General features: G+C 46.5%; 1 protein-coding gene across 1 annotated transcript in view; it reads right to left on the minus strand.

Annotated features, from left to right (window-relative positions):
• The window catches only part of HYDIN (HYDIN axonemal central pair apparatus protein), a 322,142-nt gene that overhangs the window by 36,797 nt on the left and 266,560 nt on the right, over nucleotides 1-18,785 (minus strand). Inside the window, exons 55-66 of the mRNA XM_045819132.1 lie at nucleotides 17,444-17,543; nucleotides 15,609-15,777; nucleotides 14,377-14,615; nucleotides 13,089-13,206; nucleotides 10,645-10,849; nucleotides 9,700-9,935; nucleotides 7,587-7,738; nucleotides 7,287-7,476; nucleotides 5,286-5,388; nucleotides 4,783-5,061; nucleotides 3,172-3,314; nucleotides 694-912 (exon numbers count right to left, since the gene is read on the minus strand). Coding sequence (XP_045675088.1) covers nucleotides 694-912; nucleotides 3,172-3,314; nucleotides 4,783-5,061; nucleotides 5,286-5,388; nucleotides 7,287-7,476; nucleotides 7,587-7,738; nucleotides 9,700-9,935; nucleotides 10,645-10,849; nucleotides 13,089-13,206; nucleotides 14,377-14,615; nucleotides 15,609-15,777; nucleotides 17,444-17,543 — 2,153 coding nt within the window. The remainder of the gene's footprint in view (nucleotides 1-693; nucleotides 913-3,171; nucleotides 3,315-4,782; nucleotides 5,062-5,285; nucleotides 5,389-7,286; nucleotides 7,477-7,586; nucleotides 7,739-9,699; nucleotides 9,936-10,644; nucleotides 10,850-13,088; nucleotides 13,207-14,376; nucleotides 14,616-15,608; nucleotides 15,778-17,443; nucleotides 17,544-18,785) is intronic.

The following is an 18,785-nucleotide window of genomic DNA, read 5'->3' on the forward strand; positions in this document are numbered from 1 at the left end:
ATAATGGGATTTTACAGAGCAGGGAAATGGGTGTACTAGAGTCACAAGTGACAATGTGGAGAAGCATATACCACAGCGTTTACAAAATAAAGCTAAAATGACAACTACATGTTCTGCCTTTCAGAATGCATGGGTTAAAGAAGAAACAAAAGACAAAAGTCAAGGGAATGAGCAAACAAGATTCAGGACAGTGGTTTCCTCCAGGAGGGAGGCAGGGCGACGGAATGGCTGAGAACTGCATAGGAAATCCATGTGTGGGTTCACCTTTGTTTACATCATCATAAGGAAACCGATGAAGCAATAATTAAAAGAGGGGCATGTATGAACCAAAGATGAGATTCTGTCTGTAACTAACCTGGAATAGTTCTGGACACCTGAGGGAAAGAGGAAACAACTAAAAGACCAGCTATGGCATTTTTGAAGAAGAAAAAAGTGAGAGGACTTCCTCAATGAGACATCAAGAGGATCTAAAACTCTGCTCGTGAAGACATGTGGTCCACGTGGTACATGTAGTGTGCATGGCAGGCGGCATGCCTGGAAGTTTACTTTGTCACTTTAAAAATCCAAGTCAAGTAGAATGGGAAGTTTTTCTTTTTTCCACAAAGGAAGGAAATCTGAGACGTCATACATGAGAGCACTAGGCATCCAGGCCCGGGTGGCCTAGCTAGGTTTGTGACTGAAGTCCCTACTCACTTTTCGTTTCGTGGTGAAAGTCCCGGGGGTGCTTCTGGGCATGTCCACCCACTTGACTGTGTGCATGCGGTCGTCCCAGTCGGGCACCTGGTCCGCAGGTTGCTGGAACATGATCTTGGACAGCTTGCACCTGATCCCCATATTCTTCAGGCTGATGGGCACATCTGACTTCATGGTTACCACTATGTCCTTGGCACACCCAGGGTGGAGGTGCCCTATCTGGGGAAGAGCTTGGTGTCAGTATTTTTGGGAATTCAAAATACTCACCTAATTGTGCCACTTTAGAGGAGAGGTAGATTTTGGCAAAAACAAAAACAAAAATAAAATGCATCATTTAAGCCTGATATATGGATTGTCTTAAAATGTACAAAAGCTGCCCTTGCTGGTGTGGCTCCATGGGTTGAGTGCTGGCCTGCGAACCAAAGGGTCAGTTCCCAGTCAGGGCACATGCCTGGGTTGTGGACCTGGTCTCTGGTTGGGGGCAGCCAAACACAACCATATATTGATGTTTCTCTCCCTCTCTTTCTCTCTCCCTTTCCCTCTCTGTAAAAAATAAATAAATAAATAAAATCTTAAAAAATGTACAAAAGCTTCTTATATAGAAATATAATCATAAAAACAAGAGCAGCTAGTATCTATCACACTGTCACTTTGGGCACTATTTAATCTGGTATTTAAACCGGCATGCAATTCCACCAGTTCCCACAACCACCCTGTAAGATGTATAGCTGTGACCCCTGCTTTACGGACAAGGAAAACCGCAACTTGCTCAAGGTCGTACCATTGACAGTGGAAGAGCTGGATTCAGACCCAGGCCCAGACGCCACACTCTTCACCGCCTGTGCTTCTCAATCAATGCAGCCTATACACATTATGGACTTGACCGATGTACACAGCACATGGGCAGTTCTCGGAGTGTGGTCTGGTGACCCCCAGGGTCCTTAAGGCCTTTCCAGAAGTCCATGAGGCCAAAACCGTTTTCATCTTACTACATATTAAGATGTTGACCTTTTCATTCTTACTTCCTCCTGCCTATACAATGGAGTGACGGATGATGCAGTATTATGCTGAATGCAGAAGCAAACATGAGAATCAGCTCTCTTCTCTCAGGTCAAATATTAACAAGATTTATAAAAATGTAAGATGATGGCACTATTCTCACACAATTTTTTTATTTTTGAAAATACAGCCATTTTCATAAAACTGTTATTTTTATATTGCCATGTAATGGGTTTGTTATGATATTTTAAAATGGATGAATAAATGCATGTTTTTAGACATTCTCAGTTTTAATTTCTAATATGAATATGGTAAATACTGATAGATTTAACCCACATAAACAAAAGCTCTTTGCAGGCTCCTCAGTAATGTTTAAGAGCGTAAAGGAGTGTGGAGACCAGAAAGGCCGAGATTCGCTGAAGCATACCAGATACATGGGACATCCAATTTGGGCTGTAGAATAAAACCATGTATGATTTTGCATCCCTAAACATACGCATGAAAAGCCCACAGATATACCATGTATATATGATATATATCACAGTCCTTTCATGTTTCTGAAACTCTGCCTCCTCTGGAAAGTGAAGGGAGAAGAAAGCTCTGTGCTTCCCAAGGCCACAGATGCGTGTGTGTGTGTGTGTGTGTGTCGGGGGGAGGGTGCGCATGTGAGCGTAGGTAAATGGCCTGCAGGAAGCTTATCTCTGCCTCCTTTGAGTAACTATTCATATCCCTCTGGGAAGCAAAACTTCCTCCCGATAGCACTCAGAGATTTAAAGGTGGGGTCCCCAACCCTCCCTGCTCTGTCCCCCTGGAGTTCTGTGTTTGCAGACGTGGTGGCTGAAACAGAGCAGGAGGCGGTGGATGCATCTGTGTGCATCCAGTGTCCTGGGAACTCAGAAATCAACTATCTGTGCAAAGCAGCTGCTGGCCAGAGGCTAGAACCTGCTTCCACCTGGTCTGGGCCTTGGTCAGCAATTCATAAAGTGTGTGCTGTGAGCTGCTAAAAGAAGGGGTTAGAAAATCCCAGTGAAGCACAGTGAACTAGGTTTTACTATAGTCTGCTGAAGGGCACCGGGGGCCTTTAAGAGAAAGATGTAACTTGAAACATTTTCTAAACCTCAGTTGTCCACAGACACCATCACCCCATTTTATCTTTCAGTGACCCGCTTCTGCAGGACCGATGCTTAGAGAACACGTGCCGGGGGTGGGGGGGACACAGGTCTATGCTGCGGGCTGGGAAGACTGGGACCTGTTCCACTCACACAGGTTTCCAAGGAATTCCTCAATCAACATCCGCCTTGGCAAATCTCATTCTCTGCACTTAGATTGGGGCGGGGGGGGGGGGCACATGGACAGGGTCCTCCAACCCTAGGTCCAAGTGAGGTCCATCTCATCCTTTGTGTCCATGGAAGTGGAGTGACAATCAAGTTGGGTTAGGGCCTAAGGGAGCCCAGAAAACAGCGAAGGGCTTTCACTTACCTGTGGGGAAAAGGAAACTGTAGCTAAAACAGGCCACTCAAACCGTATTACATTCACTTGGCTGTGGTTAGTGACTGTGAAGCTCACGTTATAGCTGTTTCCAACGTGGCAGTCCCCAAACTGAATGTGGTCCACCAGGGCAGCTAAGGATACAAGCAGAGGGCTGGTGAGTCCTCCCTGGCCTCCTCCTGTAGGGGGCTCCTACCCAGAGAAGGCAGCACCTGCAAGACACTTCACCTCACCCTCATGCAACTCCTCCCTCCTGGATGTTTCTATTGGAAAAACCTGCAGTCCTGACCAGTAAGCTTTCCTGCCTTGGGGAATCTACTTATACATGCATGCATGCATGCATCCATCCATCCATTTGTTTATCTGTCTGTCCATCCATCTATCTTGGCCTCCTAAGGGTTAGGGTGGCCAGATAAAATACAGGAGTCCCTGTTAAATTTGAATTACATAAATTATGAGTAATTTTCAGTATAAATATGTCCCATGCAATATTTTGGGACACACTTAAACTAAAAAAATAATTCATCACATATCTGAAATTCATATTTAATGGGGACTCCTATATTCCGATTTTCTAAATCTGGCAAGCCTATCAGAAGTATGAAATTTGATTTCAGAACTAGGGTTCACTGCTGGCTCCTGTTTGACTCCTGATAAGAGAGACACCACCCTGTAGCCATGAACAGGGGCGAGGCATGTTGATTTTTACCCATGTTACATAGACTGCGCAATGCTACCTTCCAGAACGACAATTAAGCTCCTAGAACAACTGTGAAACTATATTTATAACTCACTTCATAGCAATTAGGCACAAAATTATGGTGCTTAGCAAATGCTTTTTGAGAATAATGATGAAGTATTATAAATTTTCTCCTGCCCCAGAGTACAGTCAACTCAATGAAGCTGGAGAACTTGATAGACTGCGAAGCAGGGTGGCTTAAACTTTACTATGCACACAAATCACCTAACGATCTTGTTAAAAGGCAGGTTCTGATTCAGCATGTCTGAGGTGCTGGCTAGGGTCTGAAATTCCCATCGGTAAGAAGCTCCCAGGTGACGCTGATGCTGTTGGTTCTCAGTGCATTGAGTAGACAGACTGTGGAGAATGATGCTCTAGAGAAGGCACAAGCCCACACCCCGCCTCATTAAACAAGCCCAGAAGCTCTCTTGGAATGTGTAGGATGCATGGCTCAGATGAAGCAGACAATGTCGATGCAAGCGAGCTAATAGATAGAAACAGGGAAAACTACAGAGAGATGTGTGTTCACTTCTTAGCTAATCTGGAGTTTGAATTTTGAATTTTGCTTATTGACTAGATTTGAATTTGAGCTCAAACTACAATCCCTCTAAGGGCAGGGACTCCTATTACTCTGGAACTCCGGGGCTCGGTGCAGTGCCTGGCAGGAGCACAGTGATGCTCCATAAATGTTCCTTGAGGGGACACATGAAGAAGGCAGTGCCAGAGCCAAGCATGAAAGAGTGTACAGTGATGGAGAGGAGATTCAGCCCTAAATTCCCAGGAAGCGAGCTGATCTGTTATTTAAATTTCACTGTTGATCCAAGAGCCAACAGCTGTCAACACCTCATGGCTTCGTCTCCCACCTTCCACCAAGTCTTCCATGGTTGTTTCCACGGTGACCTCAGAGCTATCTAAGGCCTCCTGGCTGGCGGAAGCCACCAGCCCATGGATGTTGTCCAAGGTGATGTCGTCCTCGTAGCCTTCTCCCACCATGTGGATGTTCGTGTCCTCATACTGATTGTTGACCACTGACAAGTGGATGTTGCCTGTCAACCTCCCAACCTTTTGGGAGTGAAAAACAACATCGAATTCGGCTGTGTCTCCAGGAAGAATGATCAGGGAGGCTGTGTGAGCCTTCTTTGCTGCAAAGAGGAGAAAGAATGACTTAGAATCAGTGTAAAGGAAGATGCATCCATAAAGACCTTGACTCAAGGGAAAGCAGCCCTAGTGTGGGAATGAGCATTGCTGAGAGTGGCCATGGGTGACGAGACTGGCCATCCTATTCTGTCTGTGGCCCAATTAGTCCCCTAACAAAACAGTTAACTGGGTCCTGTCATCCTCTGGAAGATACTCTTCCTCAACTTACCTTTTGCCTGGGCTGTGTTTTCCTCTATGATGTAGATATAGGAGGTAGTGGGCCTCCCTTTCAGGGAGAAGACTTCTAGCTGGTCCTGCAGGTCAATGTGCAGCTGGCAGAAGGAAAGCAGGACCGAGTGTTACACTGGCAGGCTGCTCATGGGTTTTGAGTCTATGGTGAGATACTGTGCAGTGTGTGACGTCACCCTGCCCCTGCCAAGCCATTGGGCCTAGTGCCCAATGCTTCATTTCTTACTAAGAGGGAGATAGAATAAATATTAGAACTAAAGAGGAAAAAAGAAAATTTAGTTCAGCTCTTGTTAGCCAAGTGAGAAACTGGGGCCCAGGGAGTACAGGTGACTTTTCAGATCACCCCGTTAAGCAGTGTCAAAGCGGGGTTACCAAGGCCACTGTTATTGACAGAGGTAGCTGTAAAACATTCTCTAGGCTAATCAAATGGAGATGAATACTTGTGATCCTGCAAGGGACTGCATGAAAATGAGTCTCCATAAAGCAGTATCCCCTAGGTGCTAGGGCCTTAGTTGCCTGACAGTGCCATGTTGAGTGTCCTACCAAGATAAGAGAAGAAGCAAGGTGGGCATCTGACCTACTTGGAGGAAAAGGGTGTTTTTGGCCCACTGGGAGCCATGTGTATGACTTAAAAACTAACATCATGTAGCTGATACTAGGTGTGAGATATCAGCAAACATTTTCAGAAGATGGTCATACTGGCACCATTGTGAACACCATGAACAAGATAAGATAATATTAAAGATGAGGCACAAAGGAGGGAGGAACAGTGACATCATAGAGGAAGCTTCTGTGATAAAAAATTACATATTCAGAAATAACTTTAATAAGAAGCTATATGCAGGAACTATATGAAAAAATATTGACATGAAAGAGCTAAATAAAAGGGTGGGAATCCTAAATGTTATTCCTGTGGAGAGCCTAAATACTCTAAAAGTACAAGTTCTTCCCAAATAATTCATAGGATTCCCAATGAAATTTTTGCAGAACCTTGTAAAATGATGTGTGAAGTTAATCTGAGAGACTCGATATGCAAAACTTATTAAGAAGAGTTAGAAAAATGGGGAGTGGGTGGGCAGGAATTCACTGAACTCCATGACAGAACATTTACAATAACATGATAATTGAAAGAACACAGGGAAATGGAATACTTGGACTTAAGACAACAACAAGAAATGCAGAATACCACAGGAACACCACCATTCTAAAAGCATCACAGAGCTAAGATAATGAAGAGTAAGCAGACCCAGATCTGGGAGAATGTGGAAATCCACAGACTGCAGCCTAGCATTCCGGACTGTTTCTGACCTGGGGCATTTGCCATCTGTAGGGGATAGGTGGGAGGGTGAACTGTGTTCTCGATGGTCTCTTGGTGCTAAGAGGGCAAATGTCCTGTGAAGGACAAGAGCACTTTATTTGGTCTAGACTCGGACCCAAGGGTCTGCACAATAAGGCAAAGGTAGGCTGGACCTACACCAGCCTCCTACAGAGAGCAATCCGTCATTTTCAAAAGTCCTATAGTCCTTCACATAACCCTTACTAAATTTCACACTTTTTTGTAAAATAAAAATATAATTTAATTGCTGAATCAGAAGTCTCTACAGATATTACGTCTCTCACCCCTAATGAGGTTTCTTTTGTTTTTCCTTAATAGAAATACAATGTTCATTATGGAAAAAATAAAGAAGACACTAAGAACACCCATAATCTCTCCCACCCACTGAACTTGGTGTGTGTCATTGTACATTGCTTCACACAGTAATTAGTAGTGCACTATGTCCCCTGCGTACGGCCATACCTTGAGGGTAGAGACCAGGCCTGACTTCCCACTGCATGTCCCATGGCTTACCAAGGCTAATGCATGAGGAACATCAAAGAAGTCCTCATAAATTAGGGATGGCAGAGACCCTGATGTCAGAGGTCTTACTTCCAAATGATGCTTCTCCTTTTCCACCCCATGCTTCTTCACCCTCTGGAGTACCTTGGCAGGGATAGTGCCATTGTTCTTGAAGATGAGAGGTAGTTTCTCTGAATGACCAAGAAGAAGCCTCTTAAAGAGGAGCAAGGGGTTTCCATGCTGGTTATGGAGAATTGGCCGCACCACGCTCACTCGAGGGAGGTTCCCCTCTCCCACGATATCAAACACGAGGTTTCGGTTCTTGGTCAGGTTGCTGCAGGGAATAGGGAGATGGAGGCCTGTCAGCCTGGCAAGGCAAAAATGACATTCTGTGGAGTGTGGCCTGCAGCCCTGCTGCAGGAGGGGTTGCCGGGGAGCTGGTACCTGGGCAAGCCGTCCAAGGTGGCCTCGAAGATACACTGGTAGGTCTGCATGGTCTGGGGGGTGAAGGACACTGTGACAAAGGCATGTGAGCGACTGGCAATACACATCTTGCTGGGTTCCACTTCAAAGATGTCGACGATGCGGGCAGTGATCTGGTGGGGGGCGGCAGGGGCGGCACATGTGTTAGCTACTGGGCATTAACACAGGGCGTGCTGCTTACCTCTGTGTCCCTCCAGGGAAATCTCCCTCCTCTAAGCTCTGCAGTAAACCTGTTCCGTTGCCTGCACGATCACACCCCTGGAGCAGTCTAGATACTCTGGGACCCATCCGTCAGCAATAGCTGGCTGGACTTGGCTAGACCTGTGATCTCTGACTCAAATGGAAGAACTAAGCCAGATCTTAGTCTGACATCAATCTCTGTCTCTCAGTTTCTCTGAACTAAATTAAGATGCCCAGAGACCTTTGGGGGCTACTGATGTGAAGCCAGAATGGAAGCCAGACTAGAGAAGGGAACAACAGAGATGGCATGAGTGAAAAGCCTGTGGCCCTTGAAGGATGGGCAGAACCTCTACGGCTCTGGAAGTGGGGTTTCAGGCAACAGCCCCAGGCCCGCAGAGCTCTGGCTGCATGGTGTGTCCTGCCCTGGTCTGAGGTCTCTGGCTGACTGGAGCAAACCTTTGTTTGGGCTGTTCCTGCTCCTTGTAACCCCAAGAGCGTTACCTAGAACAACCTCCCACAGCACTTGATCTGTCCCCATCCTGTGGCAGTGTTTTGGGAAGACTGTAGGAACCCCTGGCATGGCCACAAATGGATTTTTTGTTCTCATGGAAGGCAGGTGGGATTCGAGACTGACTCTTTCCTCTTGTTCTAAACTTGAGGGCACTGAGTTTTCTTTGTTCTTTCCAATGGATAGTGTACACATTAGGGTGGGGGAGAACATACAGTGTCTGCAAACCCCCTGTTAGAGATCTATCTCTGTTTAGAAATCAGGCTTCCTCACTTTTTTATGTTTTTAGTACAAAATAGGAAGAAAGTTATTCCTCTTTGTCCCAAATAAGGTCAGAGAGTAATGACCGGGTGTTACCAGGGCCTGAGGGAAGTCATTGAAGAAATTAGATAGCCTCTCCACCCCTGCCTCTCCGTGTGGGTGGCAGTTCCCTGGGAACGCAACTCTGTTCTTGGCTCTAGGCTAGGCCACTGCTCTGGGTGGTCTCCCCACCACCAGCAGCCCTGTGAACAATGACAGCTCTGGGGCACAAGGGCCACCTGGGTCAAAATTCCACTTTTGGTAGAGAGCTGAGCGATTGAGATAAGACTGGGCAGCATTTGTAGCACATCTGATTGGAAACTGAGGGCGAATGATACCTACTGACTCGGCCCTCTCTTGGCTTCCTGAATTTTCTACTCCACTGTGAGGAGAAATGATCTCTGGTGGTCTCACCCAGAGGGGAACGCAGTTTCAAGTCCGGCAGACCCGGAGACGGGCCCTGATTATTTACCTTGCATGCAAATGAAGCTTGGCTTTAAACCTAGCCCTATATCCCTAGACTCTGGGACCTAGGGAAAGAATTTAGCATTTCTGAGCCTCAATTTCTCTAACTAAAAAATGGGGACAATAATACAAAATCATGACACAAATTTGAGAGGATAAAATGAGGCCAACAGATGTAGATGATTGAGCACAGTGCCTAGCATACAGCAGGGGCTCAATAAATGCTCATCATTTCACATCATCCTTAAAATCTGATACCCCTCAAATGTCCTTCACCTGCTGAGGATGTGATCCGAGGCAGCCTGTCTGAGCTGGCCCTTGTCTTGGCTGTCCTACAATACGGTGCCTAATGTAGGCTCAGTGAGTGTTTAGTGGCTGACTGAGTTCCTCACTCCTATGTACTAGTGTATCACACAAGGACCCACAGGAGACATCCCGTGGGTCAAACACATGGCTCTTGGCCTAGGGGAGACGGCCCAGTTCCCTCCTGTAACTTTCGGCAGGGCCTGAGTGCCAGATAATCCCCGCTCGGGTACAGAGGATTCAGAGCAGGGTTTTGAAGAGTTCTCTCTCTGGTTTTCTGCCAACTGTGATGAGCAGGGGCCCAGTGGAGCTGCTTACCTTGCTGGAGACAGGCTTAACTACAATGCTCACATCACAGGCGATCTTTCCCACGTTGCTGATCTTGAACCGAGCCTTGGCCTGGTGGCCTACCAGGACACTGCTGAAGATGAACTTGTTTTCATCCTCCACAAACAGCCCCCTGGTCTCCGTGGTCTGCAGCATGCTGTGCAGGTTGGCACTGCTGCAGATCTGGTGTTCCTCAAATATCAAGGCATTGTTGTCAGTCACGAAGCCTGGGGAGTTGTGGGGGGGAGACTGTGAGATGAAGCCCGATAGCCTGATTCCCACTGACCTAATCCCTCATTTGGAGGTGTGGATTCCAACAGAGGACGGTCACAGGGGAGAGCTCAGGTGTATGTGATGGGGCACATTCTATTCTCTCCTTTTTACTGCTCTTGGGGGTCATCAGGCCCCAACCCCCTTTCCTCCCAATAGTAAGGAGGGTGAGCTTAGGGTCTGTGGTTGGCTTAAGGAAGGAGGCATTTGGCTCACTTTGGTGCGAGGCTACAGGGTGCCTATGGTCAAAGCAAAAGTTCTCTGTGCTTCATCTGAGATCTTGCTGGGTTGAAATCATCGCATGTGCCGCCACTGACCATTGCTCTCTGTGCATATGTTGCCCACAGGGAGGGACCAGGTCGTGAGCAGGATTCCGTGTTTCTAGGGCTTGTGCTATACCCCACCACACCATGATTCCCAGAGAATACCAGCCATCTGAGAATCCTAAACCAAACTCAGGAACACTAGGAGTTTAGAGCTGCACACCGTCTTCTACGCATGCATGCCTTATAAATCTTTAAGGAAAAATATGGTAAAAAAATATTAGAAGTTCTCAGATCCCAAAAGTAGCAGCAGCCCAGCCATGTTTGCTAGACATGTGCCTGGGCAGAGGTGTTACAGAGGAAGGTCTTTTAGGGGGTGCTGTCCCATCTGAGTGCTCAGTACCTGGGATACAGGCTTCCACCAACAGGCTGTAAGGAATGCCAGCAGGATGGTCTCTTGGGTCTCGGTCAGAGATATCAATAGCTATAAACTCCTCACACTTGCCCACAGGGTCAGCCACGCAGTCAACATTGACGGTCTGTGTTCCTCCGGGAGGGATGGTGCCAAACCCAGGGTACACGGTGAACATGCCGTGGGTGAAGCGAGCCTGCAGGAGACAGTGGGATGGTGGGCGGGCTGCAGGCAGCGTGGGTGGCAGGATCTGAGCCCTTCTACTAGAGCAGTGGGATGGTGTCAAGAGGGACTGGTGGGGGCTCCCCCAGAGGCTTTCCCTGGGCCCCAGCTCTTTCCTCCTCGAGGAAGGGAGGGCCTCAGGGATGGGTTCTCTCAGTGCTTCCTTCCCAGCAAGGTCTCAGATGAAGCCCAGGGAGAACCCATTGCTCTGACCAGTCGTGACTGAGGGTTTCGGGGGACAGACACATTCCATATTGCATGACACTTATCCAGGTGGGACTCGCCCCTCCACTGTGTTGTTGAACCCCTTTATTAAATGTTAAATTTTGGTTATTTTCTTCATTTCAAAATTTCCACTTGGTTCTTCTTTATAGCCCCTCTTTCTCTGCTGAGACCATGTTTTCATCTGTTCTCTGCGTGTTTGTAATTGCTCTGTGAAGCACTTTCATGTTGGCTGCCCGTCCATCCCTGTCAGAGAGCCCGTCCATCCCTGTCAGAGAGCCTGTCCATCCCTGACAGAGAGCCCGTGCATCCCTGTCAGAGAGTTCGTCCATCCCTGTCAGAGAGCCCGTCCATCCCTGACAGAGAGCCCGTCCATCCCTGTCAGAGAGCCTGTGCATCCCTGTCAGAGAGTCTGTCCATCCCTGTCAGAGAGCCCGTGCATCCCTGTCAGAGAGCCCGTCCATCTCTGACAGAGAGCCCGTCCATCCCTGTCAGAGAGCCCGTCCATCTCTGTCAGAGAGCCCGTCCATCCCTGTCAGAGAGCCCGTCCATCTCTGACAGAGAGCCCGTCCATCCCTGTCAGAGAGCCTGTCCATCCCTGTCAGAGAGCCTGTCCATCCCTGTCAGAGAGTCTGTCCATCCCTGTCAGAGAGTCTGTCCATCCCTGTCAGAGAGCCCCGCCATCCCTGCCAGCCCTTCCACCCCTGTCATCTCAGTGTTGGCATCTATTGATTGTCTCTTTGCATTCAGTTTGAGATCTTCCTGGTTCTTGGGGTGATGAGCAATTTTCAGTTGAAACCTGGACATTTTGAGTGTTGTATTATGAGACCCTGGATCTTATTTAAACCTTCTCGTTGACTGGCTTTCTCTGACACCACTCTGTCGGGGGGAGGGGGCGGGGACACTGTCTCATGACCTCCAGGCAGGGGTGGTGGTCCAGATTCCCCGCTCAGACTTCTCATCACTGCCAGATCAGGGTGGGAGCGCCGGCTCCCCACTAGTCCTCAGCTGATACCTCCCTGGCAAGGAGGGGAGGAGAGCTTCCTTACTGTCCTGTTGATGTCATGGGGTAGGGAGGTCCCCTGGGTGACAGGGCGGGGTGCAGCGGAGGAACATCTCATTACCACTGGGTTGGGTGAAAATCAAGGCTCCCATGTGGTGTCTGCACTAACCACGGTGGAGGCGGTGGGAGCTAATAAACCCCTGGCTACCCACTCGGAGTTCTCGGGACACCACTCTGGCAGGGGCTGGGATATCTCATTAGAGCCTGGATAGGGCGAAAGTCTTCCCGCTGTCCTTTGCTAGCACTGGTGGGGTAGGATCATAGATTTTCTGTCATGTTCAACCATACTAGAACAGTTTTTTTTTTCTGAAATTTTCTGTCTTGCTAGGCTGCTCTATTCCTGGTCCTTTGGCTAGAGGGAGCAGGCTTCCATTGGGACCTTTTCTGGGTGTCTGCCTGGTGATGTTTCTGGGCTGCTGGTTCCTTCAGTGCCCAGATGAGATAGATGAGGCAAAAAGAAAACTCAGGGAACTCACCACCGTGCTGTTCACTGGGTCCTAAGGACCCTACTTGGTCTGATTGTTTTTCTCTCCATCTGTTTTATGCATAATGTCTAGGGTTTTTAGTTGTATTTGGTTGGGAAGAATAGGAAAAAATGTATCTACTCCATCTTACCAGAAGCAGAAGTCTCCACATCTCCTTTTATTTAAGCCAATCTAAATGACCTTCTGTTTCTTATAAACAAAAGGTTGTTAATTAGAATATATAAAGAGCTGAAATCTAATTTTAAGGCAGTGAGGAGCCAATGAAAGTTGTAAAGCAAAATAGGATAACCAAATTAAAAGTCTTAAAAGTGATATTTCAATACACTACTTAATATTCCCACCATAGTAGATTCAAATCCTGCTATTCTGTGAAGGTAATGCTGCAAGAACTAGTTGGAAGGTGGCCTTACAGGGTTTCTGTGAACAAGGGAAAGGGCGCTTACCTGGTTAGAGATGTTTAGTTCTTTCTGAACAGACTCGGAGAACTTGGTTATTTTTGAAGAGCCAGCCTTGTAGAAGTTCTCGCTTTCCCGGGACCTTGCATGCCTAATATGGCTGGCTCTGGTGAAAGAAGCAAGAGTAAGTACACCCTTACATTGGGGTGGGACATTAAACACCACCTGTCGGTCTGCTTGAAAGGTACCTTCCCCTAGGAATGAGGCATGATACTTCTTTGCCCAAGAGGACCCCAGGGTAGCATAGTCAGCATTCATCATTAGCTAAACTCATTCAACAATTGTGAGAAAATGATGCAGTAATTGTACGGATTGTGTGGTTCATAAGGACACTGAACATGACTGCAAGGGAATAATAATTTTTAAATGTTTACTTGAGTTCATTGGAAAGCAGTGTGTAGAAATTATTTGTAGACATCAAATCTTTTGCCGATCTCACTTAAAAAATGAAATGGCAAATGGATTAAATTCTGTCCCTTTTCTTAACATTTGTAGTCATGGTGTTTGTGAGGCTTAGTTTAAGCAATAGCACAAACACAGGTTTTGGGTAACTGTCCACTTCACTTGAAGCTAGTTTACCCAATAATTAGTTTGCCTAGAGGTTAGTTTCCCTAAAATATTCATATGTATTTGAGGTGCAATCTTAAACTTTTGAGAGATTTATATATTTGAGCATTCACTTGCTTAGTGACCAGAACAACTTAAGTTCTATATTCTTTTGAGTGTGTTGCATGAATTTGTATGTGCTAAATTGAAAAATAAATTTAAAACAATTTAAAGTAAGACACAGATATATTACCTATAAGTAAACATTACTACATTACTATAAAATAAATAAAAATTATATTGAAATTAAATTTGGAAACAAGAGACTTTAGACAGTTTAACCAAAAATCTCTTGATACATTGAAACTTTGCCAAAATGAAAGAGGATATTCACAAAAATATAAAACAATTATAAACAATGTAAAGCTGTTTTATCTGATTTAAAACAATTTATTAGAAAGTCAATTTTTAATTAATAAAACAATTTTACTTAGTTAAAGTTCAATTAATTAGATAGTATGTGAAATGTGGAGTCAGAGATGCAGGTTCAGAACTGAGATCTACTGGTGATTTCTTGCACAATCTCGGATGAGTCGTTTCTTCACGACCTCATCCACCACACAACAGGGAATTTGGTGAATTCAGATAAAATGTATGGAAACTCTTTGTACAGTATAAAGCACACTAGTTAACCAGGGAATGGCGTGAGTTAAGCAAATACTTGTCTTACACTTTCTTTTGATGAATGGAGCTCACCCCCGTCGTCCTATAAAGGCCAAACCTGAAGTCAGTAACACCTTGATTTTCTATGGTGAAGGTGGTGCTCTTGCGAGTGCCGCAGATCAAAGCCCCGAAGTTGATGACGGAGGAGGGGGTGATGTTGTACTTAGAGAACACGGCATTCACAGAAAACTTAATTGGGATGCTGGCGATGATTTCACCTCCTTCTGCAATATTGGGCTCAATGATCTAGAAAGGCAAGAAGGATTAGAAAGACATCAGCACCGGCATAGCTCCAGAATTCCAGTGGCTGTCTAATTCATTCCCTGTTTTCATCATTGACATGAAGCCAAGTTCATTTCATTCTCTTTATATTATTGCATCAACAATATTAGCGAATACTAACATACAATGTACTATGTACTCATCATGGACCAACACAGACCAGCAAATTTTTGACCTTTTTCATCTCATGGCACACATAAACTAATTACTAAAATTCTGCAGCACACCAAAAATATTTTTTGCCGATTTCTCAAAAAATAAGTATAATTTTGATTCATCCATATCAAATGGCTATTGTGTTGGCTGTTGTCATTTTTTAATTTGACGATCTAAGGGAAAAGAGGTCAGTTTCTCTGACTAAATAGTCAGTTACTGCCTGTTTTAAAAATTCTTACAGCACACCAGTATGCTGTGGCACACCAGTTGAAAATCACTGACACAGATCAACTTTGCCTTCTGTTTTCACTGCTGCACCCTTCCTTTGCACTTGATGACTGAATTCAGCTTCCTTGTCTCAGGTGCTCACCAAAGACCAGGGTCCACATTTCCTTTCTGGCGCTCTCAGTTTCCGATGACTTTGTATACCTCCCAGCTGACCTTCCTGGGTCTGCTAGCTGGGGACCAAACCCTGGTACACCCTCTCTGGTTGCCACCTAGGCCAACTTCCCCTTCCCCCGTTGCAGTGTGAGTTTGACCATGGACTCTTGTTCTTTTTCAATTTATTGATTTGGGGTGGCGGGGGAAAAAGAGAGAGAGAGAGAGAAAATTTGCTATTTCACTTATTTATGCATTCACTAGTTGGCGCTTATACATGCCCTGACTGGGGATTGAACCCATGATCTTGGCGTGTCAGGACAACTCTCTAGCCAACTGAGCTACCTGGCTAGGGCCCATGAACTCTTCTTTTCAATGAGTCCTGCAACCCTGCCACTGAATCCTCCCTTTGAGCTCTCTTACCTGACAGCGCAGGATTGGCTGGTGCTCTATCTTCACTTCCTTTTTTGAATGAAAGAACACCTGGACATTTGTGGGCTTTTCTGTTGGGGACAGTGAACCCTTCTTGGGTTGGAATAAAATCATAGAATTTATATTGGTCACAGGAATCCCTATGGAGTCCACAGAGAAGCTGAAAGACAAGAATAAAAGCCGGTATAAATTATTATCCAGGGAACTCGGGATACTAGAGAGGAGGCTCTAGACTGTTAAGTGCCATGTCTCTGGCCCTGTTTACTCTGCCTAGCAGTGTTCACTGTGCATTGTACTGTGTGACCACCCCTTCTTAGACAGGATTGACCGGGCCAGGGATGGACCAGGCTTGAGGCAAAGACAGCCATCAGCCTGTGGTCAAGTGGTGCCCTTGCAGGAGATCCCTGTCCAACAGGGACACTTGATACTAGATAAGGATCAACAACATTAATTCACCTCCCTTTCTCCTTCCCTCCCTCCTCTCTCTGAGGCTGAATGCAGCACACACAGGAGAACAGTGATGCAGAGACAGGGGATTTAAGGCAGAAGAGAAAGCAGGGACAGAGGCTATGCAACAGAGGCACGCGGGAAGGGTGGTCGTGGCCCAGCAGGGGTGAGGTGAGATACCACAGAGATAAGCTGACTCATGAGAATGGCAGGGGCACTGGAGAAGGAGCGAGGAACTTAAGCTGAGGTGGGACACCTGGAGTTGCTGTGGGGACCCAAGTGTCATCCCCAAGCCCCAGGAGACCCGGTCACTCTATTGCTGCATGCAAGGGTGCCTGCACTTTCTTACCTCCCTGCAGAAACCCCTCATCACTTGCTCCAACCTAAGGGTGACTCTGTTCCCTGTGACCTAAAAGAGCAGAGCTAACACCCTGCCATAATCTGAAACGATGCTCATAAACAGGTGCAATTACATTCGGCATTAATTCCTAAGTGCCCGTGTCTTTCCTCTAGGTTTGTTAAGCTTTTATCTGTATTTATTTCAATGCCCCATTCCAACTAATGGTCTTATGGAGGTGGGACCTCTCTAACTTTAGCATTCTCTGAGCTGAAAGAACACTATCATGAATGAATACACTGAATTTCTTCCAAGTCTGCGAGGGGATGTGCCTTGATCAACTCTGAATTCTTCTGGAGGAAGTTATGATCTTTCCTAGGGACAAACTGGTCATGGGTGCTGGCACTGCCACTGAAGGTTGTGACCCCACCTGAGTGACCTCCTCCCTCTCTCCACCCAGCACCACCCTTTCCTCTCTGAGGAAACTCCCTTATTTAGTGTTTCATTTCTAATCACAAGAGATGAGCACGAGCTGGACCTCCATGCCACCAGGCTGCCATTTAGAATGTATGATACAGTGGTTCTTAAAGTTAAACAAGAAAACTGGAACATCTCTTCTTCACATGAACTCTTACGCAGAATGCCAACTTATGACACAGAGAAGCCGAAAGGGGGGCAGGGCAGCTTGAGGCCAGGTCCCCCACGTTCGGTCTCTCCCTCCACCCCAGGGCCCCCTCACCCCGTATCTCCTCCTCACAACCTCTCCATCTCGGGCTCTTTCCCACCCCAGGCCCCTGCGGCTCCAGGCGCACGCAGAGGGCCCGAAAAGGTCTCTACAAAGTCACAGAGTTGGGGGCAGTGTGAGAATCTCTACTCTCTTGGCAGCTGGAATTCCATTCGCTGAAACCAGGAGAGGCTAAAAACGGAGATGGGTCTTAGGATTTCCTCAATGTTTTTTTTTTTTTTTTTTTAATCTCCCAGACAGACTCTTCTCCCCATGAGTGGACGCAGACAAACACATGCCCGATGGTGTCCAGGTTACCTGAACATGATTTCGTATTTCCCACGGTTCTTCAGTTGCAGGGGCTGCTTCACCTCCTCCAAGACCCTCACAATCCCAAAATCGAGGCCTCCTTCAGCTCCTGCAGCGGCCGGGGGCCGGGGTGGGGAGGGGTGAGTGGACACGGGAGTGAGAAGCAGGGGAATTTCCTATTGAAGTTCACATGGAAAATCCATGATTACAGCCTCAGAGAATTTGTTTTCTGAAAACACTGCGGCTAGAACAACCTGTTGTTCTTCTGTCTTAGCAAACAACAGACACCGCTCTGGCACCCAGTTCAACAGGGCAGCCCCCTCTGGCTTCCACCCCGGGACCTAAAATTTTCAGTATTTAAAAAAAAATCCAGACCAAGTGTGTACTATACAGAGTTGGGATATTACATATAAATTTTGTATTGCTTCACTTAGGATTACCTCATAAGTACTTCCACACATAATTAAAAACTCATCAATGTGATCTTAATGGTTGCAGAATATATCACGATGTGGCTGTCCCATCATTCATAATGTTATTTCTACAATAATAATATTCCATTATTGATAGACATTTAGGCGATTTCCAATCTTCCATTACTATAAATAATGCTGTAATAAATATCTCTGTACATAGCACTGATGATATCTGGGCAAACATTAGCTCTAACAGCCCGTGAGTCTTGCTGAGAAGGATGTCTCTCAGAGAGAGGAGGGATGATGGCAAAGCGCATGTTCGAGGGAGGGATCTAACCTGGGTGACAGGGCAGTGCGGTGGGCAGGATAGCACCACCCTCCCCAAGGATAGGCGCACGCCAGTTCCTGGAACCTGTGAGTATGCTAGTTTGCCTGGCAGTGGGGAACTAAGGTTGTTTATCATCTGACTTTAACATAAAGCGATTATCCTGGACTCTCTGAATTGCTGAGTGTAATCTTAAGGATCCTTAAAAATAAAAGAGGGGGACAAAAGAGGGAGAACCAGGGAAGGGCTTGACCCAACATCCCTGGTTTTGAAGGTGGAGGGACATGACCCAAGGAATGTGGGTAGCTTCTAGAAGCTGGAAAAGGCGAGGAAATGGATTCCAGCCCAGAGTTTCCGGGAAGGAATACAGCCCTGCCAACACCTCGACTGTAGTCCAGTCACACCCAGTTTGGATGTCTGATCTGTAGAACTGTAAGACAGTAAGTTTCCATTGTTTTAAGCCACGAAGTTTGTGGCGATTTGTTATAGCCGTTTTAGGAAACAACAAACACAGGCAGGAGGACAGGTGCTCACTCTCAGGTGACGGGTCAGAAAAGAGCGCTGCAAATTTTACATTCATCACCCCTCCCTGCTGTCCTTTCCAGCTGGA

Source organism: Phyllostomus hastatus, unplaced genomic scaffold, assembly GCF_019186645.2.
Source record: "Phyllostomus hastatus isolate PE091 unplaced genomic scaffold, TTU_PhHast_1.1 phas_scaffold_345, whole genome shotgun sequence".
NCBI lineage: Eukaryota > Metazoa > Chordata > Mammalia > Chiroptera > Phyllostomidae > Phyllostomus > Phyllostomus hastatus.